General features: G+C 42.3%; 1 protein-coding gene across 2 annotated transcripts in view; it reads right to left on the bottom strand.

Moving 5' to 3' along the window:
• Positions 1-18561, bottom strand: part of LOC126183376 (uncharacterized) — a 303763-nt gene that overhangs the window by 158290 nt on the left and 126912 nt on the right. For both annotated transcript variants that reach the window (XM_049925308.1, XM_049925309.1), the window contains exons 9-12: positions 18306-18394; positions 15808-16036; positions 6625-6760; positions 5716-5786 (exon numbers count right to left, since the gene is read on the bottom strand). In XM_049925308.1, the coding sequence (XP_049781265.1) occupies positions 5716-5786; positions 6625-6760; positions 15808-16036; positions 18306-18394 (525 nt within the window). The remainder of the gene's footprint in view (positions 1-5715; positions 5787-6624; positions 6761-15807; positions 16037-18305; positions 18395-18561) is intronic.

The following is an 18561-nucleotide window of genomic DNA, read 5'->3' as shown; positions in this document are numbered from 1 at the left end:
CTATTTATCTCCCTCCTCACACCAGCAACCCCACGCATTCCTACCTTCTACCTATTCCCGTAACTCCACAAACCTAACCCTACAGGTCTCTCTATAGGTCATCTCATCGTGGCTGGGTACAATGCTCCCAAAGAACAAACCTCTGCCTTTGTTGACCAACACATCTCAACTATTGTCCATAACATCCCATCCTACATTCAAGACACTGCTCACTTCCTTCACTGTCTCTCCACAGTTCCTGTTCCATTACCACCAGAATCCTTGTTGTACACCAATATCCCCCACACCCCAGCCTTGCAGCCATGGAACATTACCTTTCCCATTGCCATCCTTATACCAAACCCACCATCTCTTTCCTAATCTTCCTAGCCAACTATATCCTAAACGACAATTACTTCAATTTTGATCATTAAATCTACAAACAAATCCACGGTACTGCCATGGGTACTCACATAGCGCCATCATATGTCAACTTACTTATGGGTCATCTGAAGGAATCCTTCCTATGCAGTCAACCCCTGAAACCTCTTGTATGACAGATTCATTGATGACATTTTCATGATCTGGACTCACAGCAAGGACAACTTTCACTCTTTCTTCCATAACCTTAACACCCATTTCCAAATCCCCTTCACATTGTCCTTCTCAGCTCATTGAGCCACCTTCCTCTGATGGTTCCTCAAATACATCAGTCCATATCAAGCACACCAACCACAAACAGTACATCCTCTTCGACAGCTGTCACCCATTCCATGTCAAAAAATCTCTTCCTTACAGTCTCACCATCCATGGATGCTGCATCTGCATTGGAAAACAGAATTGTCAAAATAATCCGATAACCTTACTACAGCCCTCACTGATACGCAATAACCTACATAGTTCGTCCATAAACAAGTCTCTCATTCCATCTGCTAGTCTGACACCAGTAAACCTGTTAACCAGCCGATGCCTATCACTCCTCCGATCACCCAGTATCAACCTGAGCTTGAGAAGCTCAACCTCATCCTACACAAAGGCTTCGAGCACCTCACATCATGCCCTGAGATGAGGGATATACCACCCAAAATCTTACACACATGGTCAAAAAGAAGCATTCCGCCACCCACCCCTCATACAGAATATCCTTGTACATCCCTATTCCAATCCTGCTCCCAGTCCTGCACCCTATGTGTCGTTCCCTTGTGGTCGGCCCAGAAGCAAGACCTGTCCCATTCACCCACCCACCACCTGCTCCCTACTGCAGTCCAGTCACAAGCATTTCCTTCCCAATAAGAAAGGCATGGCTGTGTGTGAAATCAGCCATGTTATGCCTCAACTATGCTGCAATTACTGTACAGCATTCTATACTTGACCGTTTGGTTGCTGAACATGCTGCAAATCGCAAAACTAATGCCTTCACAACAGCTGCATGACTATGCAGGCCATTTGGATATTCCTTTCCAGCACAAGTTCCTCTGAACTATGCAGATGAGAATTGCCTCTCCAACATATCCCGCGCTCTAGTAATCTCCCTGTCCTAAACCTCTGCTAACGTGTTCCCATTGCATCACCTTGCATTTTTACTACTCTCTGCTGTCCATACCACTAATTCTCCATACAGATCATGCAGCACTGTCTTCTCCCACTACTTTACCACCCCCCCCCCCCAACAGGCATTCTTCCTCTCCTTCCCTCCCTCACTTACCCCTCTCCTCACCCCCTTTTCAACCCCTGTCCCTTCTCTTGCCCCTTCCTTTCTCCCTCTTAATTTTCACCTCTCTCTCCTCCACTATCAGTCAACTGACAATCCAAGACAGGTTTGGAGAAGTGGATAAACAAGGGTTTTATTATCAGAACTAAATAGCCACAAGTACCAATAGTTCCTAACAGCTGTCCGACCATAGTTATTAGAATACATCTCGCTGCGCATAAGGTAGACCTGTGGTAGCAACAAGGTAGTTGTTTGGCCTGTAGCTACTCCCTTCATTCACCTTCACTAACCGCCACAGATGACATGGTGCACCAGCCGAAAAGCAGCTATCAGTAAAGCTCCTACCTGTCAATGGGTCACTGTGTTTCTCTAAAACTCACACTGGCCACTTGTGCCGCAGGTAGACCTTTGAGGGGTACACTTTCTGGGAGACCACACTTGCTCAGTCTCTGTTCTTGCTTTGATGAGGTAACATCTTCCAGCCACACCCTCGGCAGCTTCTCTCACACAATGCCACATAGGTAGTTTCTTCACTGGAGTTCGCATTAACAGCAGGCATTTCACACTGGTATTTAGCTTCTGGGTTTCCTCGCACTTTGGCAAACGTGAGATGTTCTACCACTTGCCACGCACCCCGTTTGGAGCTGTGTTTCCTCAAAGGATTTTTGTCATGATTCACCAAAGTCTGATGCCAGATGTCAGGCAATAGGCGTACCCAGTTGCTGTACTACTTCAGTGCCTATTCATCTGGGATTTGAGTGACACCAGTTCCCCTTTTCACTACCTCAATGACACCAGTTCTCACTTTTCTACATTTCCCTGTAAACTACTCCTGAATCCTGGACCCATCTCTCCTCTCCTGATCAGTGCTGCCAAAAATTCAGCTATACCAAATTATAGGGTGCATAGTGCATACCCACTCACTTGACTCAGGTCTGCCATCATGTACTCAAGCAGGTTTCACTGTTGCAGATGTTATTAATCCCATTCTGGGCACTGATTTTCTTGGCCATTAGCACCTACTGGCCAATGTAGTGAAGTGTCTTTTAGTTGACAGTGCCTCTGGTCAGGCTATCCACTGCAGTTCAATTCTGCCACGTATTTTGCGGCAAACAGCTGGTGATTTTGAGCCCATGCCAAGCTTCTGCAGAACTTACCCTTCTCATCTGGCCATTTAGTGCCCCCCAGAACATTCAGCATGACACTTACCACCAACCCTGGCCCACCAGCTGGTTTTCTGCCATCCCCGCCCCACATCTGCCAGCTCCTGGGACCTTAATGTAGCCAGTGAACTGCGATTTTCAGTGTCTCTGACTGACAAAGATGATGCTCTGACCTCATAGGCACCTGTTGTCGCAACAGTTATCTGACACCACCACTGTTAGCACCTGTATTATTGGAGCAACAACATTATTTTACAGCTACCAGTGCCACGCACAGGAGTTGCCCAGGGCCCCTCCTCTCAGTGGAGACTACAGCACTCACGTGGATACAGCAACAGCAACCCACGCATGACCCCCTTGGTGCACTTGATTGGTCTTCAACATCACACCTGATGCCACACACCTTGTGGTGCCAGACACCCTCCTCCACTGCTGCCCTGCCCTGCCCTGCCCAGCAACCATCAAGATGCCGCCCAACAGGCATCCCTCTGCGCTGCTGGTACCACCATGTTTGTCACCTCCACTGAAAACAGCAGATAATGTGCTGTGCTGGACAGAAACCAGCAGTCAGCAAAGCTCCTGCTGACCAATATGTCACTGCATTTCTCAAACACAGACACTGCGTACTCCGACCACCACACTTTCCGAGAGCCACGTGCCTCCACCATTGCTTTCCTTGTCTCTTTTCGTGGTTCAATGATATAATACCTACTAGCCATGTCCTCGGCACCTTGCCCCGCACAATGACATATGGCTTGCGTCATTAGCTGCCGTGCTTCACCAGACTTCGCATTAACACCAGGGATTTCGCATCAATATTCAGTTACTGTGTTTCCTCGCAGTTCGGCAAACATGAGAGGTTCTACCACGTCTCGCACAAGCTGTGTTACCTCCAAGGATTTTTGTTGTATTTCTGCTAAGTCTGATGCTGGACGCCTGGTTTGTCCCCCTCCACTTCCCCCTACTGGTATCTGCACCTGGGTTACTTGATGAAGTGAAGTGTGCTCAGTGCAGTGAGGTCTAGTGAGTGCCAGAAGTACCAGGTAACTTAAATTACCATTTCATCCCCAGGCACTCTCATATTCCTATACAGCCAAGCATGCACAGAAAAAGAGTTTCTCTGACCAACTGTGCTCGCTCCCTTCACCTACAGGGGCTCCAACTTTGTCCCAATTGCACCGAGTTTCTTTTCACGGAAAACCAGAGCATTACAGATATTCACACGCACTTGCAGAATGACTACGGAGGCCTAGAAATGACCGAAAGTATGGTGAGTCATTTGGCAAGGTGGCTGTTATCATCGCGCAAGATCATGCAAACCTGTCTGATCGCCCACGTGCTGGCCAGCTGCACTTATCTGTTACTCCTGCAATTCTGGAATGTGTGGACACACCTTCGAGGTGATCGAAGGATCAATCAAACACCTCACTGCTAAACTGGACATCTCTGTCAGTAGTGCTGACACACTCAGCCACCAGTTGGGGTACTCAAGGGTGTGTGAGCATTGGGTTTCACGCCACGTAACAGAAGACCATAAAAAGCAACGGAGGACCATCTGTGCAGAATTTCTTGCATGTATTGAGGCTGGTTGAGACAATTGTTTGCCAAACACCGTCACAGACAGTGAAACATAGGCTCATCACCTCAAACCGGAAACAAAACAGCAATCCACGGACTGGCGCCATACCATCTCTCCTCCATAGTAAAAGTTCAAAGCCACACCAAAAGCTGCTAAATCACGGCCACTGACTTCTGGGTCTATGATGGGGTTATTCTGTTTGATGTTCTCCTTCATGGTGCAACGATCACCTCTGAAGCCTATTATGCTATTCTCAGTACATGGAAGAAACAACTTCCGTGTGTTCACCAGGGCAAAAATGCACATTAAATTCTCTTTCTCCATGACAATGCAAGGCCTCACACAAGTCTGCGCACCTGAGAGCAGCTCAAAATTTCATTGGACTGTTCTTCCTCACCCACCCTACAGCATGGATCTTACATCTTTTGACTTCCACCTGTTGGGCCCAATGCAGGATCCACTCCACTGGAAGCAGTTGGTGGATGGTGGGGAGATTATTAATGCAGCAAGATATTGACTCTGATGTCGAATAGTAAAGTGCTACCATGAGAGCATACAGCCTTCCCCAATAAGATGGCCTACAGCCCTCAAACTGAACAGGAATTATGTTGAAAAATAGGGTTTTGTAGCAAAAAGAGTGGGGAATAATATGGTGTATTGGAGTCCAGCCATAGGGAACTTTTTCCTTTCTTGTAGGAACTCAAACTGATAATGGCATAGTGTCAACCACAGAGGTCATCCATACCCCCGCCCCCCCCCCCCCTCTCTCTCTCTCTCTCTCTCTCTCTCTCTCTCTCTCTCTCACACACACACACACACACACACACACACACACACACACAGAGAGAGAGAGAGAGAGAGAGAGAGAGAGAAATGTGAAACAGCACTGAAGCCCAAAATCATTTCCATCACATTGTTTGCTGTATGCACAACGAAATCATTAGTATCTACCAACAACAGTTAATACTGCACTTGAAACAGAGATTTCACTTTAGACTTTGATTTCTACATGAGCACCTCTACACTGACACCTTTTGAACCCAATTTAGCAACTCAGGTAAATGTTTTATATGTTATTTACCTTAGAAGCTAAATGAACTCTCTCCCGGGTAGAAAAAGATATACATTATTCCATGACAAATTCCAATTAACCATCCACAGATGTACCACTATTTTCTTACAAAACCTCTCCTCAATTTCCACAAAATGTAGTAAGTCATAATCAATTCAGTAAATAATATATATGGGTAGTAAGTACAGAGAATATTTAACATTTTAATTACCTGCAGTTGTGTAAGATGGCTTTGTTCAACAGAGTGTGATGAAGGAGTCATAACAGACTCAGGAGAAATTTCTGAAAATGAAAGAAAATGTAAATACACTATCAGCAGAAAATTTGTGAATCTAAGTATGATTAATCATCTGACAATGATCAATAAAAACAAAACAAAAATGTTGAGTGCAGATTTAAAATTCAAATCTTTAAAAACATACAATTAATATACATTCTTCAAAGTGAAGCAGTATCATATTTCTAATTTCTGTGTTGCCCAGTCCATGGAAAATTGTTTTTCTGCGGTACATGCAAAAAAAAAATGTCTGAAGATATCCCTCTAATTATCTTATTAATCCCAAAACCAAACAAAATAGACAGCATGATGTAACAGTAATCTTCTTGGAGGTGAAACACATTGTCACATCATCACAATGAGACACACATCATAAATGCTACAGGTATATAAATACTTTTTGCCCTTCTTTTCTTTTGACAGAAATCTAAGTAGTTTCAATATACCATGACATTTCTGACAACATCTCACAACTTAAAACTTCTATCTTGTTTCCCTCCCTTCCCCTTCTCATCAAGTCTTTGAAAGACTATGTAAAAGAGCTAAAGTAAACAATACAATAAGTTTATACAGAGAGGAATCACATGTAGCATGACAAAACAACAAAAGTATTAGCTGCAACAAATTCTTTGCAAAGGAGTTTCACCTTATTCATTTCATGAATAAACTGAATTATTTTGAGTATCACTACAATTCGACATTGTTAACTAGTAGCTACCTGTAGCCACTCATATTTCATGCAAAAAAACAAAATCAATAACTCACATTTCACAGAGACTTGGATACCTGCAGCATTAACACTAATGCATAGTCATTTCTGTATAATTAATAAAACAAGTGTACCTTGTTTTAATGTAGCTTGATCTTCTTCCTTCGAGTGCAATTTGCGTTCTCGTTTTTTTGATAATTCTGATATTTTATTCTTCAACATTGTTGCCACTCTTCGAAGATCATCTTCCATTATTAGCCCAGACTTAACCTAGAAAGAACATAACACTATTACAATCTAAGTAAACATCATATGATCTGTTAGATAAGCAAGTATTATTTTATTCTGCATCAACTATTGAGATACTGCAGTGCTTCCAATCAAATCAACAATTTTACAACACACACAAGCTGGAAGAAAAAATTAAGTCACATGCATGTGTTAGGATATGTTGAAAGAAACCAGTTTATTGTGTAAGCTTTCTTCCACACCATTAATGATTAAAATCCTGCAAAGCTATCAGTACTGTTGAAAGAACTGTGGGAAATACTGTTGTATTGCCGTACTGACTCCTTACAGTCCATCCAATACGTATGCTTATCATGCCATTTGGATTAAAACTGAGGACATGTATTGTAAGTAAAACTCTTCATGTACCACATTCTTGGTACCACCTGTAGCCGATAATCTTTTCAGCCACTCAGGTTATTAGCAGGGCTACAAAAGAAATAACATTTTTAGCCTTGTAGTATCCAATTAATGGACAGGGCCATAGCACAAAATGCTCAATCACACTCAACACACCAGTGATTGCTTTTTAAACACCATCTGTTTTCTTATCACCATCACAGAAAATCTCTCAATATGGTGCAACAGGTAAGCAATGGAAGTCAATATTACACATTTAACTGTAAAACTTCTGTCGAACAAGTCAGAAAATGTACAGCAGGCACCATGAAATAACAACACTGTCCTTCATGATACGAAAAAAAAAAAGGGGCACTCCACCTTCAGGCCATGAGTAGCCTACCGGGACCATTCGACCGCCATGTCATCCTCTGGGGAGGATGCAGATAGGAAGAGCATGGGGTCAGCACACTGCTCTCAAGGTCGTTATGATGGTATTCTTGACTGAAGCCGCTACTATTCTGTCGAGTACCTCCTCAATTGGCATCACGAGGCTGAGTGCACCCCGAAAAATGGCAAGAGTGCATGGCTGTCTGGATGGTCACCCATCCAAGTGCCAACCACGCCCAACAGCCCTTAACTTCAGTGATCTCACGGGAACCCGTGTAACCACTGCGGCAAGGCCGTTGCCCCCTTCATGATACGAAGTGTGTTAAATTAATCAGTGACTGATACTTACACTTCATTTGAAGAACAAGAAGAAGAAGAAGAAGAGAGCAGTGCACACATGAAGATACAATCATTAAAATTTTAAAATTTAAGAGTATCAACACATCGGCACCAAAGTTAGAATTAACTGAATAGTCATTCTTAATTTTCTTGTTGGTAATGTCTGAATAATCATTCTTTGGATAAATAACAGCATAAGCAGTTCATGGGAGTCACACCACTACTGTGAAGTTTACACAACAGTAACAAAAATTCCTGGCACAACACATTTTACCTCTTGATTCAGTGAGGACTAATAAAGTGATGGGTGATATGTCATGACACGGAAAATGTGTGGGGGATGTGAAGAGAGTTCAGCATGATAACACATTCACTTTACATGCTACAGTAAAAATGTCAGCATTTTAATAACTGAATGAGTTAATTTCAGTGCACTTTTGTTAGGTGGGCAGACGGGTACACACTATAGTAAAACAGATGTGAACCATACCAATGCTGCATTTTGGATATCACACTGGAAAAATCAACTTACACTTAAGAATCACATTCTACCCCTAAAAATAAACCTTGTCTCCTCATTTTATAAATCAATAAGTCATCACTACAGAAATTCTAAACTGCTTGGACACATTCTCAGTAACAGGAAAAGTACCGGGTGACCCAAAAATGCATTAACATTTCAAAATGCACCTGACAGACTTATGTACATACAGAAGTAAAATTTCATACACATGCCTGAAATGAAAAGGGGTTTTACTGAAACCAAGGTGGTCATTGGATGACCAGACCAAAGCGCTACTGCTGCTTGGACAGTTCAGGGAAAAATAGACATGTTTGCAGGTTCATCTCTGCAACGTGAAGCCGGCACTCATGAAGTCGTTCATTGCACCAACAGTCCACGAACTACTGTTCGGAAGCACTATGGAGTGTCCTCCAATGCTGATCGTACAAAATACAGCATCACCATGAATTTTTAGCTACCAATTTTGTGATGCGGACAGCATTTGCGGTGTGGGCACTTAAAAAAATTAGGGAAGATGATGATTGGTTGTCTAACGTTGTTGTGGCCTGACGAAGCCCATTTTATACTCTGGCGATGACTTTCAACAATCACAAATGCAGAATTTGGGCTACCAAAAATCCTAGAACTGTCATGGAAATACCAGTGCATGATGAGAGGGTCACAGTGTAACAAAGCGATTTATAGAATGTAGGACACAGTGAAACACCTAAGGTGGAAACATGTAAGGGTGAAGAACAGCAATACAGGTTACAGAACACGCCAAGCACTCAGCTATCACTTAAATGACACTGTTTCTTTGGCAGCTCACCACAGCGCACCAAGACCCCAATCCAGGTGGCCTCTATAAGCCGACCTGTGATCTGTATGGACACACTATCTCTGAAATCACGTGCATCGTGAGTGAAGATACATCGTGAACACCTGCTGGAATGTACAATTTTTAGGCAGGATGGTGCGCTGCCCCATACTGCTACATGTGTGAAAGATTGCTTATGCACATTGTTTGGGGAGGAACATGTGCTACACCACCACACTTCTGCCCTGCTTTGCATCCCATGCCCCAGACCTCCAACTGTGTGATTGATTGTGACGTTACATGAAGCTGCAAGTCTACTGCAATCATCGGACCCCATTAGGGACACTAAAAGACAACACATGACATCAGTTTCTCACTAGACTTCCTAATATGCTGTACAGCTCTGTCACGACATTGTCCCTCAGCTGCAGGTGTCTTGATGAATAACAGCCGACATGTTGAGCATTTGTTATAAAGAACATAGCATTTTCTAAAAAATCAACTGTCATGCTAATTATTGCTTTTATATCACAAGAAGCACCATCCATTGGTCTTTTGTACACTTTTTTTTATTATTATTTTTTTTTATAAAACATCATGTCATTTCAAGCATGTGGGTCAGTTTTTAGGTCCCACCTACGTTAATCCATGAAGTACTGAATTTTCAAACATTAACCGACTTTTGTGTCATCCTATACTGTTCCCCACCACAGTATAAGTATCTTGATACATTCATTAAGTGAGTTATGACATTATTGGTTCTTCCTGATAAATTATGCTGGATCAGGATTCAAATGCAAATCTCTGCCTTTCTTTATGTAACAATAACAGTCTGAAACAAGTGTAAATATACAGTTACCACTTTATTTATTTGATGAAGTATTCCTATGTCACCAGCCAAGTTATAGTTTTGACCTGATGTGATGTTTTAACAAATTACATGATTTGATTTTATGTATTACAAATTGCTGTTGAAAGACTGAATACAAACCACTGGTTTCTTTATGAAACAACTTTTTCACTACTACTCATGATTTTCTTTATATTTACATTTTGCATTATGTATTTTGAGAAATGATTCCCATTTCCAAATGTGTTTTCTGTGTGCTATGTAATTTAATCCTGATTTCATTGTGTGAGGTGCTGTATTGTTCTGTTGTATTTTCTGTTATACAGGCTGTCCCAGCTATCTTGTCCACCCAAAATATCTCTGGAACAATAACAGCTATTGGAAAACGACTTTCACCGGTATCAATGTAGGGCTGGGGCCCATGAATGTACATATTTGGAAATATTCTAAAACGAAAGCATATGTGTTTTTTAACACAAACTTATGGTTTTTTTTTTAAATGGACCTATATTTTTTCTTCAGCAATCCATAGCATGACAAAGCACATAGACAATGGCGTTGATTGCATCGCAATATTCCCATTACATCCCGAGATATTAAGACGCGAAGTTGACGCTTGAAACACCCGACATGCGCTACTAGCGCACGTCCTGGGGCTCAGGCGTGAACCCCATGCTGCCCGTAATTGCGATGTGATTGACATGCGTAATCACACTTCCATACTTATCAAGAGGTCCGAAATGAATAATACGGTCTGCTGCCATCCTGCGTTAACGTCGTACATTTCAGCAGGTATTTATCCCATAGGCTAGGGGTGATGCAGTTCTGTAACATATCTGTGTACCGCAACGTGTCACAAAGTTAACTTCGCTTATCGTTACTAAAAAGGTAATGCCGTTCAACGTTAAAACTTAACTTTACTGTAGATCTAGCGCAAGTGACAATCATTCACTCGTAATAGTAAAATTCATGTTGATGGTTTTAGTGAAACGAACAAGTGGACTAAATGTTTTACCATTGTTTAGGTAAAAATGTTTTGATTTGGGAAGTTCAGGTAGAACATAGAAGATGAATGTAAACATGTTTAACCAATTAGTTTTATTATCACATAATTATCAATGTTATGTTTATCTAATGCGTTAAATGACAAATTGTTGCAAACAAATGTTTCTTAACATCACTGGGTAAAATAGCCCTTTGTAGAAACTTCCACTGTGATACCAGCACTACATACAAAACATAGCGTTCACATCTCATGCTCAAAGTGATGCCCATTGGCTTGCATACATAGGGTCACTCTGCGGATGAAGGATGCCCTACTTCGTGCTACTATTTCCTATTTAATGGCTGTACAAGCATCAATAATGTGTTGCTTCATGTCCTCTGGTGTTGTTGGTTCATGTTGGTAAACAGCATCCTTCACTGCTCCCCAAAGAAAATAATCCAGCGGTGTAAGGTCCGGAGATCGGACAGGCCACCTAACTGGGCCACCTCGTCCAATCCACCTACCAGGGAACTTACGGTTCAGAAGTCGTCGTGCTCGTAAGGCGTTATGTGCAGGGCATCCGTCATGCTGATACCACATGACCATTCTCCGGTTCAGAGGTTCGGTGTCCAAGAGAACAGGAAGATTGTGTCGTATAAATCTGGAGTATTGTCTGCCATTTTGGATGCCATTTATAAAGAATGGTCCGATAATGGTATCTCCAATAATCCCACACCAAACATTAACTTTTCACGGACGTTGATGCTCTACCTGACGGAGCCATTTTGGATTGTCTGCGGACCAATAATGCATGGGTCGCAAATCATAAACAAGGCGAAGTGGTAACTGTGGCAGTAGTGGGAACTACGTTGTACACTTGACTAGGTAGAGCCAGGCCCTGCACGACAGGCACAATGGGTCATATAACGCATTAGATAAACCTTATTTTGGGTGTTCAGGATAAATAAGACAACCTGACGGGTGTACACCGATCGGTACTGGTTCATACTGTGTACGTAGATACGTAAAATGTGCACGAGGGAAGCCATTATGTGCTTATGAGAGTTGATGGCAGCAGACCGTATTATTCGTTTCAGACCTCTTGATAATTATGGAGGTGTGATTACACATGCCAATCACATCGCGATTACGGGCTGCATGGGGTTCACGCCTGAGCCTCAGGACGTGCGCTAGCAGCGCATGTCAGGTGTTTCAAGCGTCAAATTCGCGTCTCAATCTCTCTGAATGTAATGGGAATATTGCGATGCAATCAACGCCATTGTCTATGTGCTTTGTCATGCTATGGATTGCTGAAGAAAAAATATAGGAGGTCCATTTAAAAAAACATAAGTTTGTGTTAAAAAACACATATGCATTCGTTTTAGAATGTTTCCAAATATGTACATTCATGGGCCCCAGCCCTGCATTGATAACGGTGAAAGTCTTTTTCCAATAGCTGTTATTGTTCCAGAGATATTTTTGGTGGACAAGATAGCTGGGACACCCTGTATATAAAAACACCCAGTTTATAATAATTAATTTTTGTGTAGAGGTAGTAGTGAAATTTAGAAACAATCTATACTTATCGTTTTCTTGACATCCACTTGTGCAGAAACTCACACATACTAAACATCACATACAATTTTCTGTGCACAGTACACCATGACAACAATAAATGAATAAACAGCTGTGAAGATGTTTTCACATAATGTCAATACAGATAACACTATAGGTCATCCACAGTATATACTTTCATATAGAGGGTATTTCTTTTAATAATTTGGATCATCATTTGCTTACAGGTATATTTTTACAATGGTGCTTATTTCTATGTATCATGATTTTTATTTTAGCACACTGTCTAAGCATCTTAAAGACTTCACTGATTCACTTTCCAGTTTCTCATTTCATATTTTACCTTCATACTTATTGTAATATTAATATATATCTGGTTCTTTCAACAGAGCCATTTTATGCGGAGTACTTTAACATTTTGTTCTACTTTTCCAAATGTATGTCCTGTGTCATTTTTGGTCTTTAATGTGCTCTGTATACCTGATGTTTATATCTTAGCCTGTTTTCCCCAGCCAGAACATGGGACTTTTCCTGGCATGCAATTTTATATACTTCATAGTCCAAATATGAATCATAAATACACTATATGTTATGTATTATTTTTTGTTCTTGCTTATAAGTTGTACAGAACACAATTTTAATTATGTGTCTTTTGAAGATATAGAAGATATTTGCAATCCTTTGTGATTTACTCTCAAAATATGGAATGCTATAGAAAGATTTGTTTTGTCTTTATCTTCTATGGTGTGGTTTGTGCCTGGGTCTTTCTTTATTTTGCCTACTACTGAGACAACCATGGAAGTGTGTAGCCATTGGCAACTGCAATCTGTTTCCCTATCTTTATTTCCTTTTTCATGTTTTTTTTGGTTAAAAGCTAATTTCAACACCCTGTGCAAAACTGACCTATATGTTGCTTATTTATGAATGTTTGGGTGACAAGAAGTTGCAGGGCTTGTGATGTTGGTCATTGTATTTTACCTACAAAGCTTAGATGTTCATGTATGGTTGTGTCTTTTGATATTTAAATCTAGGTAATTGATCTTTTTCTCTTGTTTGTACTCCACTGTAAATGTGATTTACAGTGCTATTTATAGACTGCAGACCAAAACCGCCCCTTCCTGGTGGAGAACCGCATGGACATATCCTGCAGACAGAGGTGACAGCCCCTTGTCCCTTGTAGTTGTGAAAAATGTTGTGGTAGTGGTAGTAGTTAAGCAGCAGAAGCAGGCAGCACACCTCTTAAGTCTCAGGATGGTGATCTACACACAGCTGATTGCACTGCTCTCACACAAGAATGTTCTCAATGAATTACAATTATAACAGAATCTTGCAGTGTGTTTAGATGGACAGACTGTTCTGCCTGCCTACATCATAGTGTTATCACATGTCCACTTTGTCTTTAATCTCAGCGTATCAAAATCCGTTGGTATTCCATTGGTACATCAACCAAATGTAATGCTGTACCTTGCAGCATTGATTAACACACAGGAGGCATTAATATCCATCACAGCTAGAAGACTGTAGGGGCACAATGCATCTTTGGTGACGTACACTATGTGATCAAAAGTATCTGGACACCTGGCTGAAAATGACTTACTAGTTTGTGGTGCCATCCATTGGTAATGCTGGAATTAAATATGGTGTTGACCCACCCTTAGCCTTGATGACAGCTTCCACTCTCAAAGAGTGCACTCAGGTGCTGGAAGGTTTCTTGGAGAATGGCAGCCCAGTCTTCACGGAGTGCTGCACTGCAGACAGGTATCAATGTCGGTTGGTGAGGCCTGGCACAAAGTCGGTGTTCCAAAACATCTCAAAGCTGTTCTATAGGATTCAGGTAAGGACTCTGTGCAGGCCAGTCCATTACAGAGATGTTATTGTCATGAAACCTCTCCCCCACAGGCCGTGCATTATGAACAGGTGCTCGATCATGTTGAAAGATGCAATCGTCATCCCCAAATTGCTCTTCAACAGTGGGAAGCAAGTAGGTGCTTAAAACATCAATGTAGGCCTGTGCTGTGATAGTGCCACGCAATACAACAAGGGGTGCAAGCCCCCTACATGAAAAACATGACCACACCGTAACACCGCCGCCTCTGAATTTTACTGTTGGCACTGCACACGCTGGCAGATGACGTTCACCGAGCATTCACCATACCCTCACCCTGGCATGGGATCACCACATTGTGTACCGTGATTTGTCACTCCACACAACTTTTTCCGATGTTCAATCGTCCAATTTTTATGCTCCTGGCATGATGTGTGGCTCATGAGCAGCTGCTCGACCATGAAATCCAAGTTTTCTCACCTCCCGTCTAACTGTCATAGTACTTGCAGTGGACCCTGATGCAGTTTGGAATTCCTGTGTGATGGTCCATATAGATGTCTGCCTATTACACATTACAAAACTCTTCAGCAGACAAGGTCGACCTGTACGCTTTTGTGCTGTACATGTCCCATCACATTCCTGCTTCACTATCACATGGGAAACAGTGGACCTAGGGATGTTTAGGAGTGTGGAAATCTTGCATACAGGTGTATGACAGAAGTGACACCCAATCACCTGACCACGTTTGAAGTCTGTGAATTCTGCAGAGAGCCCCATTCTGCTCTCTCACAAAGTCTAATGACTACTGAGATCAATTTTAGATCACTTAGTTATGTTAATGTGTATTGGGAATTTTAGTACATGCAGATGTAATTAACCAATGCAGTGGGTTCTACTTAACCTTATTAAGGAAGTTTCAGTGGGAAACAGTCATGGGAAATTTTTCAGAAGGTAAATCCAGGATACTATTGTTTCTGGTCACTGCAACTTTTACCACTATCGGCAGGTACTACCATCTTTGCAATTATGTGATAGATCACCTGGTGCTCAATTAGTAGAGAAGAGGTTCAGTCCAAAAATTATTAATGACTTCATATAGGGCTCACATGCCTCAATAACTTCATCAAAAGATGTTAAATAGCAAATGTGTAAAAATATGGTACAGAAAGTTCTGGCAGAATGTAAATAATTTAGGTATAAAGGAAACATCGTATGGTATAGAAGTGAGAATTTGGAGGTAATTGTGAAAACGCTACAAAGATAACTGATGTTTCACATAAATAATATGAAGGCAACATTTACTTAAACATGGGCAGCAAGGACCATTACGTAGGACTGCAGAGCTATTGGCAAAGCGTGCCACTTACACTATCTGGTTATAACACAATACTAATGCTGACTCCTTACCATTTCACTTGCAACTCCATCAGCATTATCGTTCTGCATATCAAACTCAAACTGAATAGCTTCGTTTTCCTTATGTTTATGACTTCGTTTCTTTGGATCAAGTACTCTCAGTCTAAATTCCACTTTAGGATTTTCTGAGGCAATCACATCCTCATTAGACACCATTTCCAGGCGAAGACCCAAATCATCAGCAAAAAACTCATGGTTCATCAGATCTTTGACCCCTGGTCTGAAAAGGTACAATAAAAATGCATATTCAATTGTTGTGACAACTCCGTTCTTTTATCACACAAAAGACGCTAAATGTAACATCCAGTCATTCTACATAGCAGAAAACTCAAAAATGACTAAAACATGAAAAATTAGAAGAAAAGTTCTTCAATTACTACTACAAAGAGCACGAAACAAGTGGGTGAGAGTAGACAATGGGAAAAGGGGGGGGGGGGGGGAGTGGGTGAGAGTAGACAATGGAAAGAGGGGGGAAGTGGGTGAGAGTAGACAATGGAAAAGGGGGGGGGGGGAAGTGGGTGAGAGTAGACCATGGAAAAGGGGGGGGAAGTGGGTGAGAGTAGACGATGGGAAAGGGGGGGGGGAGTGGGTGAGAGTAGACCATGGGAAAGGGGGGGGAGTGGGTGAGAGTAGACAATGGGAAAGAGGGTGAGAGTAGAGCATGGGAAAGGGGGACAAATGGGTGAGAGTAGACAATGGGAAAGGGGGACAAATGGGTGAGAGTAGACAATGGGAAAGGGGGACAAATGGGTGAGAGTAGACAATGGGAAAGGGGGACAAATGGGTGAGAGTAGACAATGGGAAAGGGGGACAAATGGGTGAGAGTAGACAATGGGAAAGGGGGACAAATGGGTGAGAGTAGACAATGGGAAAGGGGGACAAATGGGTGAGAGTAGACAATGGGAAAGGGGGCAAATGGGTGAGAGTAGACAATGGGAAAGGGGGCAAATGGGTGAGAGTAGACAATGGGAAAGGGGGCAAATGGGTGAGAGTAGACAATGGGAAAGGGGGCAAATGGGTGAGAGTAGACAATGGGAAAGGGGGCAAATGGGTGAGAGTAGACAATGGGAAAGGGGGCAAATGGGTGGGAGTAGACAATGGGAAAGGGGGCAAATGGGTGGGAGTAGACAATGGGAAAGGGGGCAAATGGGTGGGAGTAGACAATGGGAGAGGGGGCAAATGGGTGAGAGTAGACAATGGGAGAGGGGGCAAATGGGTGAGAGTAGACAATGGGAGAGGGGGCAAATGGGTGAGAGTAGACAATGGGAGAGGGGGCAAATGGGTGAGAGTAGACAATGGGAGAGGGGGCAAATGGGTGAGAGTAGACAATGGGAAAGGGGGCAAATGGGTGGGAGTAGACAATGGGAGAGGGGGCAAATGGGTGGGAGTAGACAACGGGAGAGGGGGCAAATGGGTGGGAGTGGACAATGGGAAAGGGGGCAAATGGGTGAGAGTAGACAATGGGAGAGGGGGCAAATGGGTGGGAGTAGACAATGGGAAAGGGGGCAAGCAGGAGACAGGCGACAGTGGGGGAGGGCAGAAGTGGATGAGGCCAAGAACTGGGGAGAGAGGAGAGAGGGTGGGAAGGAAGGTGGTGAGGTCAAGAGTGAATGAGGGGAGGGGGGGGGAAGGAGGAGACAAAGGCAAAGGAGGAGGAGAGAAAAGCAAAGAAAGAGCAGGAGGGGGAGAGAAAAGCAAAGAAAGAGCAGGAGGAGGAGGAGAGAAAAGCAAAGAAGGAGCAGGAGGAGGAGGAGGAGGAGGAGGAGAGAGAAGCTAAGAATGAGGAGGAGGGAGGGAGAGATGGAGATGATGATGATTGGTTTGTGGGGCGCTCAACTTCGCATTCATCAGCGCCCATACAGAGTCCCAATTTTTACACAGTCCAATTTTACCACTGTCACGAATTATGATGATGAAATGATAAGGACAACACAAACACCCAGTCCCCGAGCAGTGAAAATCCCCAACCCAGTCAGGAATCGAACCCAGGACCCCGTGATCCAGAGGCAGCAACGCTAGGGACTAGACCACGAGCTGCAGATGAAGGGAGAGAATTTAGCTTTCACATTCAAATAGTTGAATACAAATCTGAAAATGACAGCCATATGGAACAAATTCTCAATCCTATACACTATTTTTCTGTTCTACTTAATGCTGAAATGACATTTTCTGAAGTTATGGATGTTAATCCTCTTACACAATCTATCGTTTTTAAATTGTTTATGATCCTTCCCAGTGTTTCTTGCCAGTTATTAACTTGTATCTCAAAATATCACCTCACTTATAGGAATCTCTTGGATGTTTTGAACACAAAAGTAACAATACTTCCTTACAGTAAGAAGAAAGCTGTGAAAACAAAGCACAGACAGTGAATAAATCACACTGTTAAAAATTATTACTTCTACAGCATTTAAACCATTGCTATTGTTACATGCTTACATCTAATTATAGTTTCATTAGTTGATGAAGTACAATACAGCTGAACTTACCTCTCTTCCTTTTTAAGCCTAATACACTGTTCTATGATGTCTTTTATTTCAGGATTTTCGACTTTGTCAAAACTGGCTGGCTTCACACCCTGAAATACATTCATAATTCAAAAATATTTATAAGGTAGAACATTTACATTCAAAGGAAATGGAGTTTCATTAACAATGAACTATAAGGAAGTTCTAAAAGTTTTAGCATTTATCAATTATCCAGAACCAAACTTCATAGGCAGTCAATTTCTTTCCATAGTTATCA

The sequence above is a fragment of the Schistocerca cancellata genome, chromosome 4 (genome assembly GCF_023864275.1).
Source record: "Schistocerca cancellata isolate TAMUIC-IGC-003103 chromosome 4, iqSchCanc2.1, whole genome shotgun sequence".
Taxonomy (NCBI): Eukaryota; Metazoa; Arthropoda; class Insecta; order Orthoptera; family Acrididae; genus Schistocerca; species Schistocerca cancellata.
The sequence above is the reverse complement of the archived record's forward strand: the minus strand, read 5'-3'. Positions and strand labels throughout refer to the sequence as shown.